Here is a 20,561-nt window from a genome sequence, read left to right as displayed (position 1 = left end):
GGTAATTTCTTTTTGTTCCACCGCTGGTAAGTCTGCAAAGGAGGCAATGAGTTTGATCTCTTCTGGTGGGGTCAGGCCACTTTCCGGATGGTCATTGTTCTTTGCTAGGGGAGTGGAGGCCACATAACTCATCTCCTGGGGTAGAACACCCACTCCGGTGTCCACTGGTGGATCGGGTTTAGCAGATTTTAAGCCCTCTTTGGTTATTGCCTCCAACAGTAGGGGTTTAGGCGTAGGGTCTATAAAGGCTCTCGTTGGTGCTATCCCACAGTGAAACAAAAATGCTTTCCTTCGTAATATGATAGTGGGAATTTTTGTGGATTGGAACGCAAGCAGGACTCTCTGGGATTTATGATGATGGACAAGGGGGAGGACTGCACAGAGGTCAATTTGTGTTACTTCCATATTTAAAAGCCCCATTAGGAGTTCCTTGGCACCGCCCAGAGTTCTCCATCTTGGGTCCCCATTTTGTATAGTTAGGCACACTTTCCTAGGTGTTAAAATCAAGGATTGATGACCTAATTGAAGGTTAAGGTTGTATTTAAATGTGTCAGTACGTTTGCTATTTAAGGACAAACGCCTCGTCCCCTTCCTCTCTTCAAGAGACTTGACACCGGCTGACGCTGGAGAAGTAGTAACTAGCTTTTGTTGGAGGCTGTGCAGCTGGGACGAAAGATCATCTAGTCTTTTGAATATACAGTGCAAGGTTTTGATTATTAAATGGGACTGTTCAAATGTCATATGATTGGTAGTGCCAAGGACCAGTTCCTCCTTCTGAGGAGAGACTACACTCTTACTGTTGCCCACATCGCTTGTTATTTGAGGTATTATTCGCTCTTCGTCTTTAAGTGCTGACACGCAATCAACCAGAGGGTTAAAACGGTTCTGAGTTTCTACCGTGTAGGAACAATCTAGTAGATTACTCCCTTCCTTAAAGTGACATGGTTCCACCCTTGTTTGCTTTGATCTCGGAAAGGGAACGGGGGGTGTCTCCTCAGAATCTCTAAGACGTTTCCCATGACCCATAATTCGGATATCGAGTAGAGGGGGGATAGTATTTTAACGTCAACTCAGGTGATAAATATTTCCTTCAAGCCTGCCAACACTTGCGGTGGGGGGATATTTCACTGCCTGTTCATATGAAAGTCAGCGTCTTCACCTTCACCCTCACAGTCCGGCAATTTAGTTCTACAAGGAGAACACCCAACACAGACCATTCCTTTGAAGTCCTACTCCCACCAGGACTAAGACTAATATAAAAATTCTCCTTCGGAGCTTATCGCAGGGCCCACCGCGGGTCGGTCTCAGATAAAAGGGAAACTCCCAAAGGCCTCACCAGTAGTGTTGGTTTGACTTTCTTCTTCTGTTCGGCCAGCGCTCTGTTCGGAGGTAGATAGTGGCTTCCCTCGACCCACTGCTCTGCTCCGCCGTACTCCAGTAAAACAATAAAACAATAAACTAAAAGCAAAGGGAAGCGAGGAGGTGATAAAACAGCTGATAAGACGTTAAAACTGAGAGTTTAAAACCAGGAAGTGGCTAAAAACTACTTTAAAACTACTTAAAAGCTTAACTAAAAGCAGAGGAGTCTGACTAGGCTGCTGTGTCCGTCGCCATCTTGGCTCCTCACCAGGAAATATTATCAAAGGCTTTCTCCGCATCCACAAATATCAGAACTGCTTTAGTGTTTATATTCACTTCTAGCTTTTTCAAAAATGTCAATTAGATTCCTCAGATTATCAGATAGATGTCTTCCCGGAAGAAAGCCCGCTTGGTCCTTATGAATCTCTTCAATCAGTACTTTTTTCAGTCTCTTAGCCAAAAGTATCAGCAAAAATTTTGTAATCCACATTTAATAAGGATATGGGACGGTAGTTCTTAAGTTGAGTCTTTTCAGTCTCAGTTTTCGGTATAAGTGTAATATAGGCCTCTTTCCACGTTTTTGGTGCCCTTTTCCCTTCCAAAATTTCATTACAGACTTCCTTCAAAGGTTGTATTAACCAGTCCTTCAAAGATCTATAATATCTGGAAGACAGCCCATCCGGTCCTGGAGATTTGCCCAATTGCATGTTTTGAATGGCCCCTTCTATCTCCTGGTCAGATATTTTACAGTTCAACATTAGTTGACTTTCTTGTGAAATTTTTTGTAATCCATTTGTTTTCAAAAAACGGTCAATATCCATTTCATTCTGTGGCCCTTGTGCATACAATTGTTTAAAGTACTTCTGGAAGCAGTTTCTGATTTCAATTGGGTTGTGTACCTCTTTTCCATCTACGTCCAGATTTGTAATGGTATTTAATTTTTGTCTCTTTTTCAATTGCCAAGCCAGTAATTTCCCACATTTATTCGCTGATTCGAATGTCTTCTGTCTCATTTGTTTAATTTTCCATTCTATTTCTTGATTCATCAATTCCATATACTGTACTTGGTATAATTTTATTTCTCTCAAAATCTCCTGTGACTTTGGCTTTACTCTCAATCTTTTCTCCCCTTCTTTTATTTTCTCCAAAATTTTATCTTTTTTCTCGTTTTGGCTTCTCTTCTTTAATGCATTCTGTTGTATCAAGAACCCTCTCATCACAGCTTTACTTGCATCCCAGATTACTCTTTTTTCAACGTTGGTAGCCATATTTATTTCAAAATAGTCTTTCAAAGTTTTTGGGGCCTTTTTGTAAACTTCTTCATCTCTAAAAAGGGTGTCATTCATCCTCCAACTAAAGGAGCCGGTTGTTATCTGGTTCATCTCCATCTTTACAGCATTATGGTCAGAGCAAGTTTTTGGGCAGATTTCCACTTTCTTTATCTTTGGTGCCATTCCTCTAGTAATCCAAATTTGGTCAATTCTAGTCCATGTCATCTTGGCTTCAGAGAAAAAAGTTCCCTCTCTTCTTGGTTCTCCAGATGTCAGACTACCCAAAACTTTTTTTGAACTAACTGACAATATGGCCATGTTCAAATATATAAAAGGATGTCATATAGAGGAGGGAGAAAGGTTGTTTTCTGCTGCTCCAGAGAAGCGGACACGGAGCTATGGATCCAAGCTACAAGAAAGAAGATTCCACCTAAACATTAGGAAGAACTTCCTGACAGTAAGAGCTGTTTGACAGTGGAATTTGCTGCCAAGGAGTGTGGTGGAGTCTCCTACTTTGGAGGTCTTTAAGCAGAGGCTTGACAACCATATGTCAGGAGTGCTCTGATGGTGTTTCCTGCTTGGCAGGGGGTTGGACTCGATGGCCCTTGTGGTCTCTTCCAACTCTATGATTATATGACATGTTTTGCCAGAGCTGGCAAAAAAATCACTTCAGTCATTTGCCACAAAACTAGTTATCAGTTCCTAGAAATTTAACATACTTTTTCCAGCTCCAAAATGTTATTTTGTGGAAATGCAGAGAGGTGGAGAAACATGTACACCAATGGTTCCCAATTAGCTAAGTACAGTGGTGCCTTGCAAGACGAAAAGAATCCGTTCTGTGATTCTCTTCGTCTAGCGGTTTTTTGTCTTGCGAAGCAAGCCCATTGACGGATTAGCGGCTTTTAGCGGCTGATCGGATCAGCTGATAAGCGGCTTAGCGGCTTAGAAAAGGGGGGGTGGGGGGAAACCGCAGGAACTCGCAAGACATTTTCGTCTTGCGAAGCAAGCCCGTAGGAGATTCATTTTACGAAGCACCTCCAAAACGGAAAACTCTTTCGTCTAGCGAGTTTTCCGTCTTGCGAGGCATTCGTCTTGCGGGGCACCACTGTACTGTGGACCCGTTTTTCTAAAGCCAAGCTTTTGAAAAAAAACCCTACTTTTGAAAATTTTGATATCTGTATGGTAGTTTTTGTTATGTGAATGGTGCTATGGACCCCCTGGGTGGGTTACAGACCCCCAGTTGGGAACCACTGATGTACACCACCTGGAGGAATAGTGGGATATAACTGAAGAAGATGGTGGTGGTAATATGTTTGAAGTCATCCCATCTCAAAAAGGATACATTAGAGCTGAGATAAGGCAACCAAAATTATTATGAAGCTAAACCCACTCTGCTAAAAGGAACGTTTCCAAAATCTGATGCTTTCCAGATTTGGGGGGGGGGCACCCTGCCATGATGCTGTGGGGAAAGTGAGTGGTTGTTGTTGTTGTTGTTATCTGCACCTGTCATAATACTAGAATAATACTAATAATACTAGACTGGAGCATCAAAAGAAACTGATTCAGGCTAGACAAAGAAGCACCAGTTCTTAGCATCTGTCTCAAGAGACAATAAAGTGTGCCTCCAGGAGTGAAGTCAATCTGCTATGTTAGTAGCACTGAAGTGACCTTCCCAGGCACAAGCCTGGGCAGTGGACATGGAGATCCTGGGCTGCCTAGGCGACAAGACACACACACACACACACACACACACACACACACGCCTCACTGATGTGGTCCAAAGGAAAGCACATTGCACAAGCTGCCACAAGCTGTGGTGTTGATGGCCTCTAGCCTTAAAACAGGATTAGACAAAATAATGGAGCATTGTATCAAAGGCTTATTAGCCCTGGTGGCTACAAGGAATGCCCATGTCCATATGCAGGATGCCACTGGACCTTGTTGCAGGGGAGCAACAATGAGAGGGCAGTTGGCTTCAAGCCCCAGTTATAGGGTTCCTGGAATGATCTGCCCAGCCATTGTGAGAAGCAGGATGTTGGATGAGGTAGGCTCTTTGTATGATGCAACAAATAAGTTACTTTATTTGGTGGGGGGAATAAAACGTGTGTGTGCCCCGTGGATGAGCAAATTAAATCATTCATCAGCAGTTTGCCACAAGATGCATTTTGATCCTCTGTTATTTACAAGCAGAGCCTGCAAATGATGCAGTGTTGAGTGCTTTCTATTACAATATTTTCTAAAATTTTGTATTAAAATACAATTGACTTTCCTAGGGCAGCTGAAAATAAATCAATAGCAAAAGCAGGGTGGGGCTCAAGACTAATTTATAGCATTCTAAGTTCAAGATGGTATGATATCCATTCTTCTCAAATGCTCTTTGTCTTTTTTCAACTTTCTTTATTTGGGCACTCTTCCTGTTGTGGTTTTTGTCAGTTTTCATTCCTTGCAGAAAGGGCTGCTTTGGCAACATGCAGATTTACTTGGAAGCACCATGGTCCACCACCAGGCATTTTAAATCTTGAAGATGCCTTTGATAAGGAATGCTAAATAGCTGGTGAACTAGAGAGAGGCTAACATGATTGTTTGTACCCTCTTTTTTGCTGTTCTGTGTTGCATTGGCAAGGCTTGAAGTAGCATTCTTCAAACTGCTGTAAGAAACATGTCGGCAGCAGCTGGACAGAAAAAGGGACCTGGCAGGCAGCGCAAGTGCGGCTTCTGCAGATCCAACAAAGATAACGAATGTGGGCAGCTACTGCTTTCTGAAAACCAGAAGGTGGCAGCACATCATAAGTGTATGGTAAGTGCTCCCAAACACTGCTGGAAGCTGCTCTTAGGGCAGAACACTGCTGCAGTGGGCTAAGAGTTTAACAGGTGGGAGGGGGTACTTGAGTCTTCCTCCACCCTGATAATTCTCCCCTCAATTGCCTCTCATTGTTTTTAGTGTGATCCCCCCACCCCCACCCCCGGGAGGTGTCAACATTGTTGAATTCATAGGACTGATGTCCAAGTAAGCTTATGCATAGGATCATACTGCCCATTAAAATGCTTTAGAACAGAACATTATATATTCATAACTTCCTATAGTACTGCATGTTAAGAAACCTCTCTCTAATGTAGAAGTTCTGATATTGTCTTTAATTTAATCAGTCCTGAAGTCACAATTTGCTCGTTCTCTCTTTTGGTCTCTTTTTAGCTTTTTTCATCTGCTTTGGTATCTTCACACTCTGATAATGAGAGTCTTGGAGGCTTTTCCATTGAAGACATTGAAAAGGAAATAAAAAGAGGTACCAAGCTGGTAAGGTGGCATTTCTAGCTCTTGAAGGTGAAAAAGCTCAACTCGAAATGAAATTTTGTTCAGTAAGTTGATAAAACTGCCAGCGGAGAAGCAGCAGTGCCAGTTTCCAGCAAGGTCTCACTGAAATCTTGTGAGCTCTTCCAGAGATTGTGAGATCTCACAAGGTTTTGCTGGAAGGTGATACCACTGCCAGCGCTTTGCACCTGCATGCAATTCAGGTAAGAGAGACATGACGCTGGCAGCAGGAAGGGGGCAGCACATTTCCATTTCATCTCCAGTTGCAAAACAGGATGCAACACCCCTGGGTCATTCTGCTCCATCCTGTGAATGTATTTTCTGGCACAGCAGGGTCTGGGAGCTTTAAAGTGAATTGCCACTGTTCTTGAAGAAACCCCCTCCTTTGTGTGTGTGTGTGTGTGTGTGTGTGTGTGTGTCTATACCACTGCACTGTAATGTATTTGTGTAGAAAGCTGCCATAGGAGAACAGCTACTGCAACAAAACAGTGTTTGGAGAAGGCAATAGGCACACTCTCTTATGCTGCTTTTGTGCTCAACAGTAGTTTTGCAGCTGTTTTCAGTAACAGAATTGTCTGCATTACCAAACATCTGATCTTGAAAAGATTTTAATAGAAGTTGTTTTGTACACTGATAAAGATTCTCCTCCTGCAAGAGAGTGGAGTGGTTGTGGTCGGGATCCGGACTCCGCCTCAAGCAGAGGGCGTTAGCCCCCTGCCTCCCACTCACCTGGCTGGTGCCCACGCCCACGGGCAGCCACCCAACCAGGTGCCTGCGAGGGGGCGTGTTTAGCAGCCTAAATTGCTGCGGCACCAGCCTTCCGGCCTCACTTTTCGTCGTCCCGTCGCGAGTCACCCACCCTCCACTCCCTTAGAGCTCAGGGTCTCAGTTTTCTTTTGGCCTTGCTATGGACCTTAGGTTGGTCGCCCTGGTTGTCCGGGGGGCCTGGTAGGAATTTTTCCATTTGGCATTAGGCTTTTTGGTTTTTTCGCCTACCTCATAGCAATCGTCACAACTTTCGTGGTATTGGTGGGTAGGTTAGGCATTGGAATAATGTGTTGTGGTGTGTGGAAGGGCTAGGTGTGGCCATCGCCTGCGCCTTCAATTTTGGGTATTCCGTTAAAGGAATCCGGCGGTCATGTATTCTGTCTGATGCCTGCGTGGTGGGAGGCCATGGCACGACCCTCGGTGACATCGGGGGAGAGCCTATAGTTGGATTAGCATCAACAGGCTCCACCTACTGGTGAATAATCCCCCCTCTTTTAGACTCACCCCTCTCTGAGGGGGTGGAGTCAGCTGACGTAATCCAATGCCTAAGCCAATACCTTTTCACTTGCTGTAATCAATAAAGTTGTGGCCTTTTCTTGCCCATTAACCTTATATCACGTGTCCTTTTGTTTTCATTCTACTACGTGGGGATCGGGTCCTCGAACCACAAGTTTCCTAAAGTGATTGGATTGTGTTGCAAATCATGGATTAATTCGGCAGCTACTTAAATACAGACTGTTTCACTTCTTGCCTAACATACAAAGCTAGTTGTATTTGGGGCTTCTGCATTTCCTCTTGATTTCAGTGGAGTGTCTGAAGATCATGTGTGTGCCAGATAGATACACACAGTGTAACTCAGAAGTGTAGCTTTGCTACTTATCCGAGTTAGTAGGTGATATATAAGTGTAGAATATCTCAGAGTCTAATGGCACCTTAGACCAACAATGGCATAAGCTTTCATGGACCATAGTGCTCAAAAGCTATTATACCATAATTAGTTGGTTTTTAAGGTGCCTTTAACTTGTGTTTTTGCTGTAACAGACTTAACATGGAAACTGAAGTACAGTATAATCCCTTTTTATTCGGACTGAATACACATTTCCTCTGCCTTTAATTTGGTGCAGCTTCCTTTTCACATTCTAAAGTATCATGCAAAAGAAATAGCAGTACCAATTCAGTGCAATAAGCTTCCTTTCCCTCAGTTCTGCTCTAATTGCCTTTGCTGGTAAGAAGAAAGGTTCCAAATGTGTGTCTTTTTCCTGCTTTCAGATGTGCTCTTTATGCCACTGTCCTGGAGCAACTGTTGGTTGTGATGTAAAAACCTGCCACAAGACTTATCACTACTATTGTGCGTTGCATGATAAAGCTCAGATCCGAGAGAAACCTTCTCAAGGCATTTACATGTAAGGACCACTTGCATTTCTCCACCATTAAAGGAACCAACTTTCGTACTTAAGCAGAGATTTTCTGAGGTGGATTTCTTTCCGTGCAAAGTGCCTTGAAGTCTTGTTAGTGATGGTATAGTTCTAAGCAGATATAAAAGCTTTTCCTTTGTGGCTGACTTTGCTCTCTCCAATGTTCTATCCCTAGGATATTATGTCGAAAACACAAGAAAGCACCACACAACTCTGAAGGTAAAATTATTCATAGCTCATTGTTTTAAGTAGTTCCGCATCAAAAAGTACACGCTTTCCAGTCAAGAGAAAATAGGATGAGGGCAGAAGCATATTAATAAGAAATAAATTACTCTTTGAGTAAACCTTCCTTGATCACAAGCATAAGCAAAGAAGAGTCCTTAAACAAGCCAAAAGCCAGCTCAGCTAATCAGGGTTTGAGCCAGAATTCCTGGGTCCTATGACATGGCAAGTCACTATTCTTCTAAAGTGACACTAATCTCTGCTGAAGTGGTAGAAGGAGGAGAATGGGAGGCTTGTCCACAGATCACTAAACCAGAGCTTTCCAAACTGTGTCGGGACACACTAGTGTGTCAGCTACAGTGTGTGGGTTTGTCGCATGAATGCTCCCCACACTTCTCACCAGGCTAGAAAGGGGTTAGTTTAACCCCTAGTTTGCTAGCAAAACTGAATTACTGTGTCGCAAAATGATGCATGTCCAAAAAGTGTGTCACCAACGTGAAAAGTTTGGAAAGCTCTTGCGCTAAACCATAGCATAGCATTGCCTCTGAAAACTGAGGTTGCACATGGGCCTATCATCCTCTCTGAATTTGTCTTTTAATGCCATTTAAGCAATCAGCACATCTTATTCTAGCAACCAGTAGCACATTGTGTGATGGTCTAGTATTATGGGAGTAGGAGGAAAAAGTTCTCTTCACACTTTCAACACTATTTGCAAGAGTTTATAAACCTTATGATGTGTTGCTTTCTTTCTGAACTAAATCCTAACACTACAGAGACAAGTTCCTCAAAGTTTATCTGCAGGTGTGGTGTCTAGCTTTGTTTCTGATTTGAATGAATTAATTTGCACACTAATGTTGTAAAAAAGAAAAGAAAAAGGAATTGGCTGTGTATAACATGTTCCATAAAGCAAGATGAGCGCCGCAACCCCAGAGTCGGTCATGACTGGACCTAATGGTCAGGGGTCCCTTTACCTTTACCTAACATGTTCCATTATCTGGCCTAAATTCCACTGTGAATTCTAACCTGTCTGCACACGTGGAATTACTTTTCCCTCAAAAATACCAAAAAGGCTGTTCCCCCAGCCTTTGGTGTGTTCCCTCACTATTGGTGTGTGGCTGAAGTTGGGCTCATTGAAAAAGTGTCCACATTTTTAATCAAAACTCCATGAGCAGAGTGTGCTTTGACCTCTAGAGAAATGGGAGCCTGCATGTTTTCTTGTCTCAAAAGACTTATTAGCAAGAACAGAACAACATTCTATTCAGTGTACAGTACATTGAACAAGCAGAATAAGCAAGCCCTAATGGTTTGAGTAGACATTCTAATAACTGCACTGTTTAATTCAAGGAACACTGTAAGAAAATACTTGTTTTTGCTCTTTGGCTGCTTATTCTGGGAATCTGTTATGTATATTCACAAGTAATGGGAGAAGTGAACATGGGAGAAGTTAGCCGTATCAGTTCCTCCCTCCCTATAACTGGAAGTGAGCTTACATAAGGTATTTGGAACTTGCTTTCCCAGGTTATTGTGATTCTGGCAGTGGGGAACATTGGGGTCTTATAACACAGGTTTTCAAATAATTAAAAAGTAGCCTGGGTTTAGCCCAATAAATTGCTGCTGCCATGTCAAAGCAAGCCCTGCTTTCCTCCCCAGGCAATCTTTTGTGCCAGTGGGTTTGTACCCTACAGGAGCTTGTGAAAAACCATTCTAGCCTTTTTATGTGTGGGGGTTTTCTTCCTTCAGATTTAGGAGAAGGTTTAAATGAACTAAATGAGTTGGAAACATCCCCTCCCAAAAAGAAGGGGCGCAAAGGAAGGCCCAGAAAATTGAGTCTCAAAGGGCAGCCAGAGGATACTCGATCCACATCTTCACATGGCACAGATGATGTAGAAAGCAGTTCTTATGTAAGTGCCTTCTATGTTTGTTTATAAACCTCTCAAAGAAGTCTAGGTCTCTTTTTTATAATGAACTTACTTTGTTGCCTTGTGTTGAAACCATATTTCTTGTTCTGGCACATTTTAGAAAAGTTTTTTTCTTCCAGAGAGACAGATCGCCACACAGAAGCAGCCCCAGTGATACAAAACCTAAATGTGGATTCTGTCATGCAGGTGAAGAAGAAAATGAAGCTCGAGGGAAGCTTCATATATTCAATGCCAAAAAGGCAGCTGCACATTACAAGTGCATGGTGAGAAAAGTCATTTTGTCCTTATTCTCTGGGAGTTCAAACGTTTTCAGTGAAACTTTTCCCATGACATAGTATCATAAGCTGGATGTCCACCTCCTCAGAGCTTCACATTAATTTGAAATATAGCCGTCTACCAGCCAGGGCTTGCCCACTTCCCTGTCCACACAACCTCTTGCACACTTCACGGGGCCACCTAGTTTAATGACATAAAAAGTGCTTCAGGGTCAAACCAAAGGTTCATCTACTCCAGCATCCTCTTTCCCATAGTTACCAGCCAGATGTTTCCAAGATGCCTTTATAAACAAGCCTTGAAGCCAAGACGTATCCCCTCACTGTGTACTGCCTCTGAACCTATATAGCTAGCATACTTAGTAGTCATTGACTGATCTCTTTTCCCCTCAGTGAATGTGCCCATACCCCTTTTAAAGCCTCAGCACATCGCCATCGGCCTGTCACATGTCCTTTTTTGACGTCCCACACAGCCAAGGTTTCCCACATTCCTAATATTTTGCCTCTCCTTTCTTCCTAGCTGTTCTCTTCTGGCACTGTACAATTGACAACAACTTCAAGGGCAGAGTTTGGTGATTTTGATATTAAAACTGTACTTCAAGAAATCAAACGAGGGAAAAGAATGGTATGTCCTTCTTGTCTGAGCCTGACATATCCACCCACCTGGCTTTTACCCTGCCTCTTCTCCAAAGAGCTGAGTGCTGCAGACATGATTCCTTGCAACCTTTCTTCTCACAGCAACTGTAGACTTGAGAACAGTGACTGACCCAAAGTGACAGAATAAGCTTTGTAGTAAAGCAGAGGTTTGGAGCCAAGTCTCCCCTGGTCTCTCACATTAGCCACTACTGCAGATAGAAAGTAATGCATGTTGAGCGGCTGTATCTACTTTTAAAAGTTTTAATAACATGAATTCCCCAGCAAACTGCTTGCATGCTATTGAAAAATGTTACCAGAAATGAGAACTTTAAGAATATGAAATTTATTGTGAAGCAGGAAGATATAGATTAATACCTCTCTCTCTCTCTCCCCTACCCCCCTCTCTCTCTCTGTGTGTGTGTGTGTGTGTGTGTGTGTGTGTGTGTGTCTGTCTCCTCCCTCTAATGTCTCTGTGTAACAGAAATGCACCCTTTGTAGTCAGTCTGGTGCAACTATTGGATGCGAAATCAAAGCCTGTATCAAGACTTACCATTACCACTGTGGAGTGCAAGACAAAGCAAAATACATTGAGAACATGTCACGAGGAATTTACAAGTAAATGCCATTCTCTTTTACTTTGCCACACACTTTACTGGAGCATAGGGCAGGCTGGCCATGGGGTTTTCATTTCTATGTAGTTGAACTGATGTGAATAGCATATATGTTTTGGCCAACAGGAAACTCACATGAGGCAGTATATTTCAGTTTGTTCCACTGAAGACTGTAGACTTCTTCACTATGCTTAACACAGGATAATGTTTTCAGTAAGCGCTCTGTTTTGAAATTAGCAAGGCATTCTGCCAAAGTTAAACTTGTGTGTTTTAATGTATTAAAAAGCATGCTTTTGAAACGTTGCTCTACAACCATGTTCTTTGTGTTCCTAAATGTAGTGCAGGGGTGGGGAGTCTGCAGTCCTCAGTTGTAGGTGGCTTCTAACTTCCATCAACCCTGCTGAGCATGGCCAGTGGTCAGGGGTGATGGGAGTTGTAGCCTAGCAACATCTGGAGAGCCACAGGTTCCCAACCTCTGACTTAGTGGGTCTGTATTAATAACGTTGTCTGTACCTGGGATGGGGAAACTGTGACCTTCCTTGTAGCTGAACTACAACTCTCATCATCTATTGGCCATGCTGGCTTGGGCTGAATTGAGTTTACTTACATCTGGAGGGCTACAAGCTCCCCACTCCTGTTTATAATTAGCTGAATAGTTCTTATGCAGTTATTTCTTCGCACGCGCCCCCCCCCCCAAAGCAAATAGCAAATGGAAGCTGAGAAGGGATTTGCTGAAAGTGACGGCCAAAGTGAGATGACAGCACACCAGGCTGTTTGTCCAGCCCAGTGTTGTCTCTCTGGGAGCTCAGGCCATCACTTGCCTTCTGACCCTTTCTAGGTGGTTTCAACACCAACTGCAGTTTCCTATGATAGTTCTTCTTACGGATGACTGCTCTCCAGCACCCCAGGTTCACACCCAAATTGCCTAATGGCCTTATTGCCATTGTGTCTGACCCCAAAGGTTGGTTACAAAGTGGCATTTCCTGAACAGTGTGGTGCAAGTTCTGTCTCTTCAGATTTGGTGGTTTGGCTTCATGTCGCCTTATTTGTTTTTCCTTCTTTGAGTGTCTTAGCTTGATTTACCTGGAAAGTGCCTTCAGACGTCTTGAGCACAGTCTTGTTGAATTGCTTTGCAGTGCAGGGAGGATAGAATGATACTTAGTTCCGGCTTTTTGTGCCCAACTGATTCAGTTAGTTCCTCCTAAAGAATTTGCAGTATTAGGAACCTGGAAGGAAAGCCATGGCCAATGGACTGAGTTCAACAAGTGCTTTTCACACCCAAAGACAGCATCTTAACAAGCAGTGGTGTGAAGCAGAAAAGCTCCCACAAAGCTTTCAGCTGCTATGTATTTTTTGTTGGGACTTGGAAAAAACATATTCCCAATATAAAATTAATAAATAACTTAATAGATTTTTAGTTGTATGCTTATTGCTATTGTTAGCCATGCTGGGAACAAGAATACGTACTGAAGTATTCATTGGGGGGATACATTATGTATGCAAATAAATATATCTGTACATGGACAGCTTGAGAATTGTAGTGAACTTTATTCAGGTGGCTGTGATATATTTATATATGTATGTGTCTGTGTGTGTGTGCTTAGGGCTTTGTGCAAGGTTAGAATTAGTACTCTAATGGTTTTCGGTGCCTTCATTCTGCCCCCCCCCCAAAGCTCCTTAATTTAAGCCACATAAACTAACACATGCCATGAGTTGACATGGCTTATAATATTTACAAGTGTTTCAGTAAAATGTGTTTTATAAATAAGCTTTGAAATGGATTGAGTATAACGCAGAGTGATCATTTTTGTATCTAATTAGAAGTAAGATTCATTAGGTTGTTTCTGTACACATTTGATGAAAAATAAGTCCCATTGAGTAAAGGAGCCGTTTACTTCTGAATAGACATGCTTGGATTGGGCTATTAGTGTAGTTCAACAGTGCTTATTTTTCTCCCTAATCAAATATTCCAGTACAAATATTTTGGCTACTGGGAAATCTTGAGAGATTTTAAATAGCATATAAAATTTAAATGCTATACTTCTTTTAGTTTTGTTGATTAAATCAGTGCTAAGTAAGTGCTAAATGAGATTTCAGTAGACATAGGGCACTGGAAAATTTTCAGGGGGAAAAAGATTTAAAATATTAATGTACATTAATTTCAGTTGGTTAACTGTGAGTAGGACTTGTCTCCATTTTACCCCTTATATGCTACTGAACAGAGATGAATACTTTCCACACTCCCTTATGTAACTACTCAAATAAATGGCAATGGTCCATTGTATTTCACAATTGCATATTAGGCTTTTAGATTAGCCTGGCTGCTCTGAAGGGGTTAGGAATTATTGTGGGATCTGCATGTGACATTATATGTATGTATAAGAGACCCATGAAGGACCAGCAAGAACTGGATTAGCACAGATTTGGTCAAACACTCCAAAGTCTTTATTCTCTGGACAGTAGTTTGGTGGAAGATATTTTGCTGCAAGGGAAGAAAGGGTTTTGGTCAAATTCAGCCTCACTACTAATACCTTCAGAGATCAGTCCCATCCTACTCTCCCCCCCCCCAAATTAGCTTTACAGTGATTGAGGAACCTTAGCCCCATTTATAGATAGTTGGTGACAACAACAAGGAAGCAATGCACAAGTGAGAGACATGATAGCATTGCCTATCTCAAAGTTAGAACCACTAAATCTGTTTGGCTTGCCCTAAGGCCAGAATATTTACCCATTCATTTAGGTTATTTAAAACATTTCTATCCCTGGTCTTAAATTAAACATTTTCAGGTTGGTTTTACAATAGCTCATAAGACGCAACTGGTGAAATACATTAAAAAGCAAATGTAAACATAATCACAATGGCACGCCCTGGACTAGATGAACACCCCGTGACATGGGCTGTTCCCCCCCACCCCTACTTTGTATTGTCTTCTTAGGCTTTACTGTAAAAACCACAGTGGGAACGATGAGCGAGATGAAGAGGACGAAGAGCGAGAGAGTAAAAGCCGCGAGAGGTCAATAGCTGACCATAGTGGAGTTTCGCAGCAGCTCAATGGAAACTAGGTATGGAAGTTCTCACCTGCCAGCCCTCCAGGGGTGCCACAGTTAAAATAGTGTAGTTATTTGTGGTGTATTTTAAGTTGAGCAATTGCCAATGATTAGGTTAATTTTTGTTACTTTAAAAAAAACTGGAGCCCTGTTGCAAAAGAATCCAGGGATATTTCTCAACCTTAGCTAACTTTACGAAAAACTCTGCCTTTCTGCCAGTAAACGTAGCTGTCATGTTCAGTTAAGTAACCTGCTTTTCTCTCTTTTTTTATTCTGTACTATTTTAAAATCTGTTCTCTCCCTCCCTGTCATCTTTTAAACAGGTTGAAGTTAAACGGAATGAATAAGACATCCATGATTACTAATTTTTGTTTTTGTTTTGTTGTTTTTTTTAAAAAAGGCTTTATAAAGTCTGAAAGGGGTTGGGGACCCCCCTTTTTTCTTTTTCTTTTTTTACTGCCTGACTGTTAGAAATGTCATTGAGCTGCCAGAAGTGTTCATGTGTGAGCCTTCGATGAGCGGCATGTCAATATTATGTAGTTAGTTAGTCTGCAGTGTTTGGAGAGAACAACACACCTACCCTGAAACACTATACAAATGAGATGTAAATGTGTACAGTGTCAAAACAACAGCAAACATTGAAATAGTAAGCATGGTTTCTGGACTAAATGAATCTTCCAAGATGCGGAATATGTTAGGTTCAATGATTTTGTGCAGCAAGGGAAAGACAGAAGGTTTAACGTGCAAAGCAGACATGACTGTGCCATAGGAAGACTGTAAAGAAGTGCATTTTGCATTTACCTTCACTTAAGAACCATGGAGGGAAACTGTTGTCCTCTCTTTTGCAAAAGCACACAGTGCATAGGAAAAAAAGAAAAGAATCCTGCAGCTCCAAGAGCATGTGCTGAACCATTTGGATCTTTATTCCTGTTAAGATGGTTTCTACTGCCTAGCATTCCTTGCTGGAGATGACTCAAGCTGCTGTTGACTATAAGCTGTGAGCTTCAGTACTCATGCCAAAGGGCTGCGGTTCATTCTTTCCCCCCTGCTCCCACCCACTCACCACCTCTTCTAGTCTCCCTGTTTTACCTGTGGCTAATGGCAACTGAAAACCGAGTCTTCACTTCTGGAGGCTGCAGAAGTGGGGGGAACACTCAACCTGTCTTAGATTTAAGAGTTCCTGCTTAACTCTCACTATGGAATTTAGCCACCTTTATTGGACACCATACCTCATTTGCTCTGCGCTGCGTGGAACACATCATGTTTTGTCCAAAAATAAAATATGTACAGATCCCGTATGCTGTAAGAAGAATGCACAATAAGATTCTGGGTTTTGGTTTTTTGTGTTCTTTTTTAATATAGAAAGAGGTCAGTATTTATTTTGAGTCTTGTGACCACTATATGAGAATGTTCTAGTATTTGATTAAGGCTTCCTGGCATATCGGCAAGTTAAATGCTGTTAAAATCTTCCAAATGCTCTGCTGGAGCCTAATTTATGCCAAGTCTTAACATCCCAGTTATGATGTCATTGAATCTTGGTATTTCTATTCATTTCTTCTGTTGTCCTAGTAAAGCCTATTGTTTTCAACACAACCAAAATATATATATATATACTTGTTTGCAAGCTAGCAAGTTCACTCTAAATGTTGTTATCTCTTTTGAATTCGAGGCAAAACTGCAAAAGGAAATATACTGACTATTGGTCAAAAAACCAGAAAGGTTCACTAGCCATGGATGTGGCAAAAAGCACTCCATGAATATGATTTATGTTTCTGACTTCCGTTTCTGAAGCCTTTTTGAGTTTCATTTTATTTTTGATCCTTTATTGTTTTTTTAAATGCATTTAATTGATGTGTTGAGGGACTTAGCTATTGTGTATAAGAACAAATACTCCCTCAAATTGAAATTCAATCCAGTTGCATTTGAAAACTTCCTGGAGGAATGCAGTTTTCGTAGAAAAGTTGTGTATAAAAGTTAACTGCTCTTATGCCATTGACCAATTTTTATTATTATTATTATTTTTTGTATTGTAACATTTAAGATTAAAGGCGCAACTTGTACTGAAATAGATTTCTGCCAGGCTCTGCGCTCTTTCAAAAGCATGAGTTGTGTGTGTCTGTTTATTCCTGTAATCATTTCTAAATACACTCATAATTTATTATATTAGACCAGTGTTAGGGTTATTTTACTTCTTTTAGGAAGCAGTTTCAAAGTCTAGTGTGAGTCGTGATGCATTCAGAATGGACATGAAAAATGCCAGCAAAATTCCAAACAATTCTTTTAAAAAGCCTGCAGCCACACCACTCTGAAAGCACCCAATCCCATCTGATCTTGGAAGTTAAGCAGGGTCGGGCCTGGTTAGTACCGTATTTTTCATCCCATAGGACGCTCCGTCCCATAGGACGCACCTAGTTTTTGGGGGGGAAATAAAGGGAAAAAAAATTTCCTTTATTTCCCCCCCAAAAGCAGGTCGGGGAAACTGAACCAGGTCGAGGAACAGCGGGATGGTGGCACTGCGCCTCCCTGCTGTCCCCCGAGCTTGTGGGGCTGGCCCATGTCTGCCCGGCGCGAGGGGCGCTCTGCATCAGGGCGCCCCTCGCGCTGGGCAGCAGGCTGCTATCCGCAGCGTGGGGAGCCTTCCGGGGAACTCCTGCAAGGCTCCCCACGCTGCGGATGTCTGCCAGGCGCGGGGGGCGCTCTGCTTCAGGGCGCCCCTCGCGCTGGGCGGCAGGCTGCTATCCGCAGCCTAGACATCCCTGCGGGACCTCCCGCAGGGCTGCCTAGGCTGCGGATGTGTTCCCGAAGCCTGGAGAGTGAGAGGGGTCGGTGCGCACCGACCCCTCTCGCTCTCCAAGCTTCAGCAAAAGCCTGCATTCACCCCATAGGATGCACCCAGGTTTCCCCTTCATTTTTGGAGGGGGAAAAGTGCGTCCTATAGGGCGAAAAATATGGTACTTGGATGGGAGACAAAGAAAAACACATGCTTCTGTCAACCTCCAACCTCTGTAATGACACCCAGGGACAAAGAATGTTGACCATGTCAGAGTTCAGAGTGCCTAGGAAGGCTCATCTATAGATCATTGATAAATGGGAATAAGCTTAAGTTGAAACCCATGATCATACTCAGCTTTTCTGTGAAATAAAGGGAGAAGTCTCGGAAGTAAATAAACTGTTGAAGCTTTCACTCTGCTCGGGAACAGAAGCACACTTGTTGGCAGCATCTGTTTGCTTTTCGGCCAAAATTGGCTAACAAACCAGCTTCCACTGAAGAGGTACAGCATATTTTGTGTGGGGGTGGTGGTCTCTTCTGAGCCTAAATATACCATAAAGGCACTTTCCTCTAGAGCAGGGGAAGCTGTTGTGTGGTCCCCTTGGATATTGGGACTACAGCTCCCATCATCCATTGCCATTTGCTGTGGCTGATAGGAGTTGTAGTCCAAAGCGGCTGGAGGGCCTGTGTTAGCTACTCCTGCTCCTAAAGGGAAGAAACAGAAGAATTTAGGGACTGGCTGATCAAGATATCAACTGAGGAGCAACCCATTCATTGATATGGGCAGTTGCTGATACCATCCAGTTTCTAGAACGTGGGGACAGCTCTGTCTCGCTTGGGGAAGGTTTAAAGCTCACACAGGGTATGCCTGCCAGTTCACTTATTTCATCACTTCAGCTGAATTTAATAACTATAAAGTGCTTTCCCCACAGCATTAGCTACCCAAGGGCCAAGTATCTGGCTATGGACACCCAGAGACATTTTTATGGTTGTTGGAAACACGAATTGCCATGTATTAAAGGTAGCCTTAAAAAGTATTTTTGCTGGATCCTTCAGTGTGTGAGAGAGATCTGATTCCAAGTGCTTTTAGGGAATACAGTGGTACCTCGGGTTACATACGCTTCAGATTACAGACTCCACTAACCCAGAAATATTACCTCGGGTTAAGAACTTTGCTTCAGGATGAGAACAGCAATCGTGCTCCAGCAGCAGTAGGAGGCCCCATTAGCTAAAGTGGTGCTTCAGGTTAAGAACAGTTTCAGGTTAAGAATGGCCCTCCAGAATGAATTACAGTGGTACCCCGCAAGACGAACGCCTCGCGAGACGGAAAACTCGCAAAACGAAAGGTTTTTTTCGTTTTCGAGTTGCCTCGCAAGACGAATTTCCCTATGGGCTTGCTTCGCAAAACGAAGCTTGCCCCGCAAGCTCCGGGGACAGCGGGTCTTCCCGCTGTCCCCGGACCTCTTTTGAAGCAAGGGGCGGCGGGGAGAAGCGATCTCCCCGCAGCCCCTTGCTTCAAAAGAGGTCCGGGGACAGCGGGGAAGAAGCGATCTTCTCCCCCCGCTGTCCCCGGACCTCTTTTGAAGCAAGGGGTTGCGGGGAGATCGCTTCTCCCGGTGCTCCGAAGCCAGGCGGGGGGGAGAGAACACCTGCCCCCACCGCCCAGCTTCGGAATGCTGCTCCAAAGCGGGGCAGGGGGGCGGGAACACCTGCCCCAGCCGCCCCGCTTCGGAACGCTGTTCCGAAGCGGGGAGGGGGGCGGGGACACCTGCCCCAGCCGCCCCGCTTCGGAACGCTGCTCCGAAGCGGGGGGCGGGAACACCTTCTGAAGGCGGGCGGGGGGCGAAAGTCTTTGTCCCCCCTGCCTGCCTTCCCAGGGGCTTTTAAATTGCCCCGGACAGCGGAGAAGTCCTCCGCTGTCCCGGGGCGACTTTAAAATGCCGCCCGCCAGCACTTTAAGATCGCCCGGACAGCGGAGAAGTCCTCCGCTGTCCCGAGGTTTTTTAAAATGCTGGGGGTGGGAAGAAAAGCCCTTGTTCCCCCCCCCCAGCCTTCAGAAGAGGTCCGGGGACAGACTGTCCCCGGACCTGGTCTGAAGGCGGTTTCCCTAGGAACGCATTAATTGATTTTCAATGCATTCCTATGGGAAACCGTGCATCGCAAGACGAAAAACTTGCAAGACGAGACTTGCTGAACGAATTAATTTCGTCTTGCGAGGCACCACTTTAAGTACTTAACCCGAGGTACCACTGTACAGACAGTATATTCACACAGCACCTCCCCAAGGGTGGCAGTGATAGGGTTAATATTTAGATGTTCTTGAGCAGAGTTTGTCTCATATCCAAAAAAGCAGATCCATTTCATTAAAGGTATGTGTGGCTTTAGGGCTGCCTGTATATTGTAACTCTACCCCCTTGGGGTACAGCTTTCTCTCTCCTGCCTCCTTTAACAAGCACGCCACACAGTTTAGCTTTAAAAACACAGCATCTAACAATTTAGCACAATGTTATATGGGGTGAAATAGGCTGCTGTCATTGTAGAACTTTTATTTATGTCTATAATTCAGTAACTCCTTTATGCACAAGCTATAGGCCAAGGGTGAGAAACCTGGTCTCCCCTGTGTAGACTCTCATTTGCACAAGCACTCCAAGGTAATGGGAGTTGGAACTGGAGGGGTGTAGGTTCCCTGTCTCTAGTCAGGACCAGGAGAGCACTGACTATACCTTTTAAAAAAATAGAGGTAGGCAATAAAATATAGCAATCAAGATAGCATATGAAAACCAAAGTGGGAGGCTGTATCGGTGACCTTGTAGTGGGGAGTGCAAATCAAAATAAAAATGCCGTTACTGTGCAATGTGGAGTGGAAGGCAGTGCCAAGGCCTAGGTGGTACTGTGGAGAAAGCCATTTCTCATGTCAGTGTTAACTGGTCTGTGCTTATCACTATCAAATAAGGGCTGGG

General features: G+C 43.5%; 1 protein-coding gene across 1 annotated transcript in view; it reads left to right on the top strand.

Annotated features, from left to right (window-relative positions):
• The window catches only part of PHF6 (PHD finger protein 6), a 29,862-nt gene extending 12,929 nt beyond the window's left edge, over positions 1 to 16,933 (top strand). Inside the window, exons 2-11 of the mRNA XM_082207486.1 lie at positions 5,254 to 5,427; positions 5,824 to 5,925; positions 7,978 to 8,111; positions 8,299 to 8,342; positions 10,086 to 10,246; positions 10,384 to 10,527; positions 11,057 to 11,161; positions 11,654 to 11,787; positions 14,720 to 14,846; positions 15,155 to 16,933. Of these exons, the coding sequence (XP_082063612.1) occupies positions 5,290 to 5,427; positions 5,824 to 5,925; positions 7,978 to 8,111; positions 8,299 to 8,342; positions 10,086 to 10,246; positions 10,384 to 10,527; positions 11,057 to 11,161; positions 11,654 to 11,787; positions 14,720 to 14,846 (1,089 nt within the window). The 5' untranslated portion in view covers positions 5,254 to 5,289 and the 3' untranslated portion in view covers positions 15,155 to 16,933. The remainder of the gene's footprint in view (positions 1 to 5,253; positions 5,428 to 5,823; positions 5,926 to 7,977; positions 8,112 to 8,298; positions 8,343 to 10,085; positions 10,247 to 10,383; positions 10,528 to 11,056; positions 11,162 to 11,653; positions 11,788 to 14,719; positions 14,847 to 15,154) is intronic.
• Positions 16,934 to 20,561: the final 3,628 nt, after the last annotated feature.

This window comes from Podarcis vaucheri, assembly GCF_965113315.1.
Source record: "Podarcis vaucheri genome assembly, chromosome: Z".
NCBI lineage: Eukaryota > Metazoa > Chordata > Lepidosauria > Squamata > Lacertidae > Podarcis > Podarcis vaucheri.
This window is presented reverse-complemented; position numbering and strand designations above follow the sequence as displayed.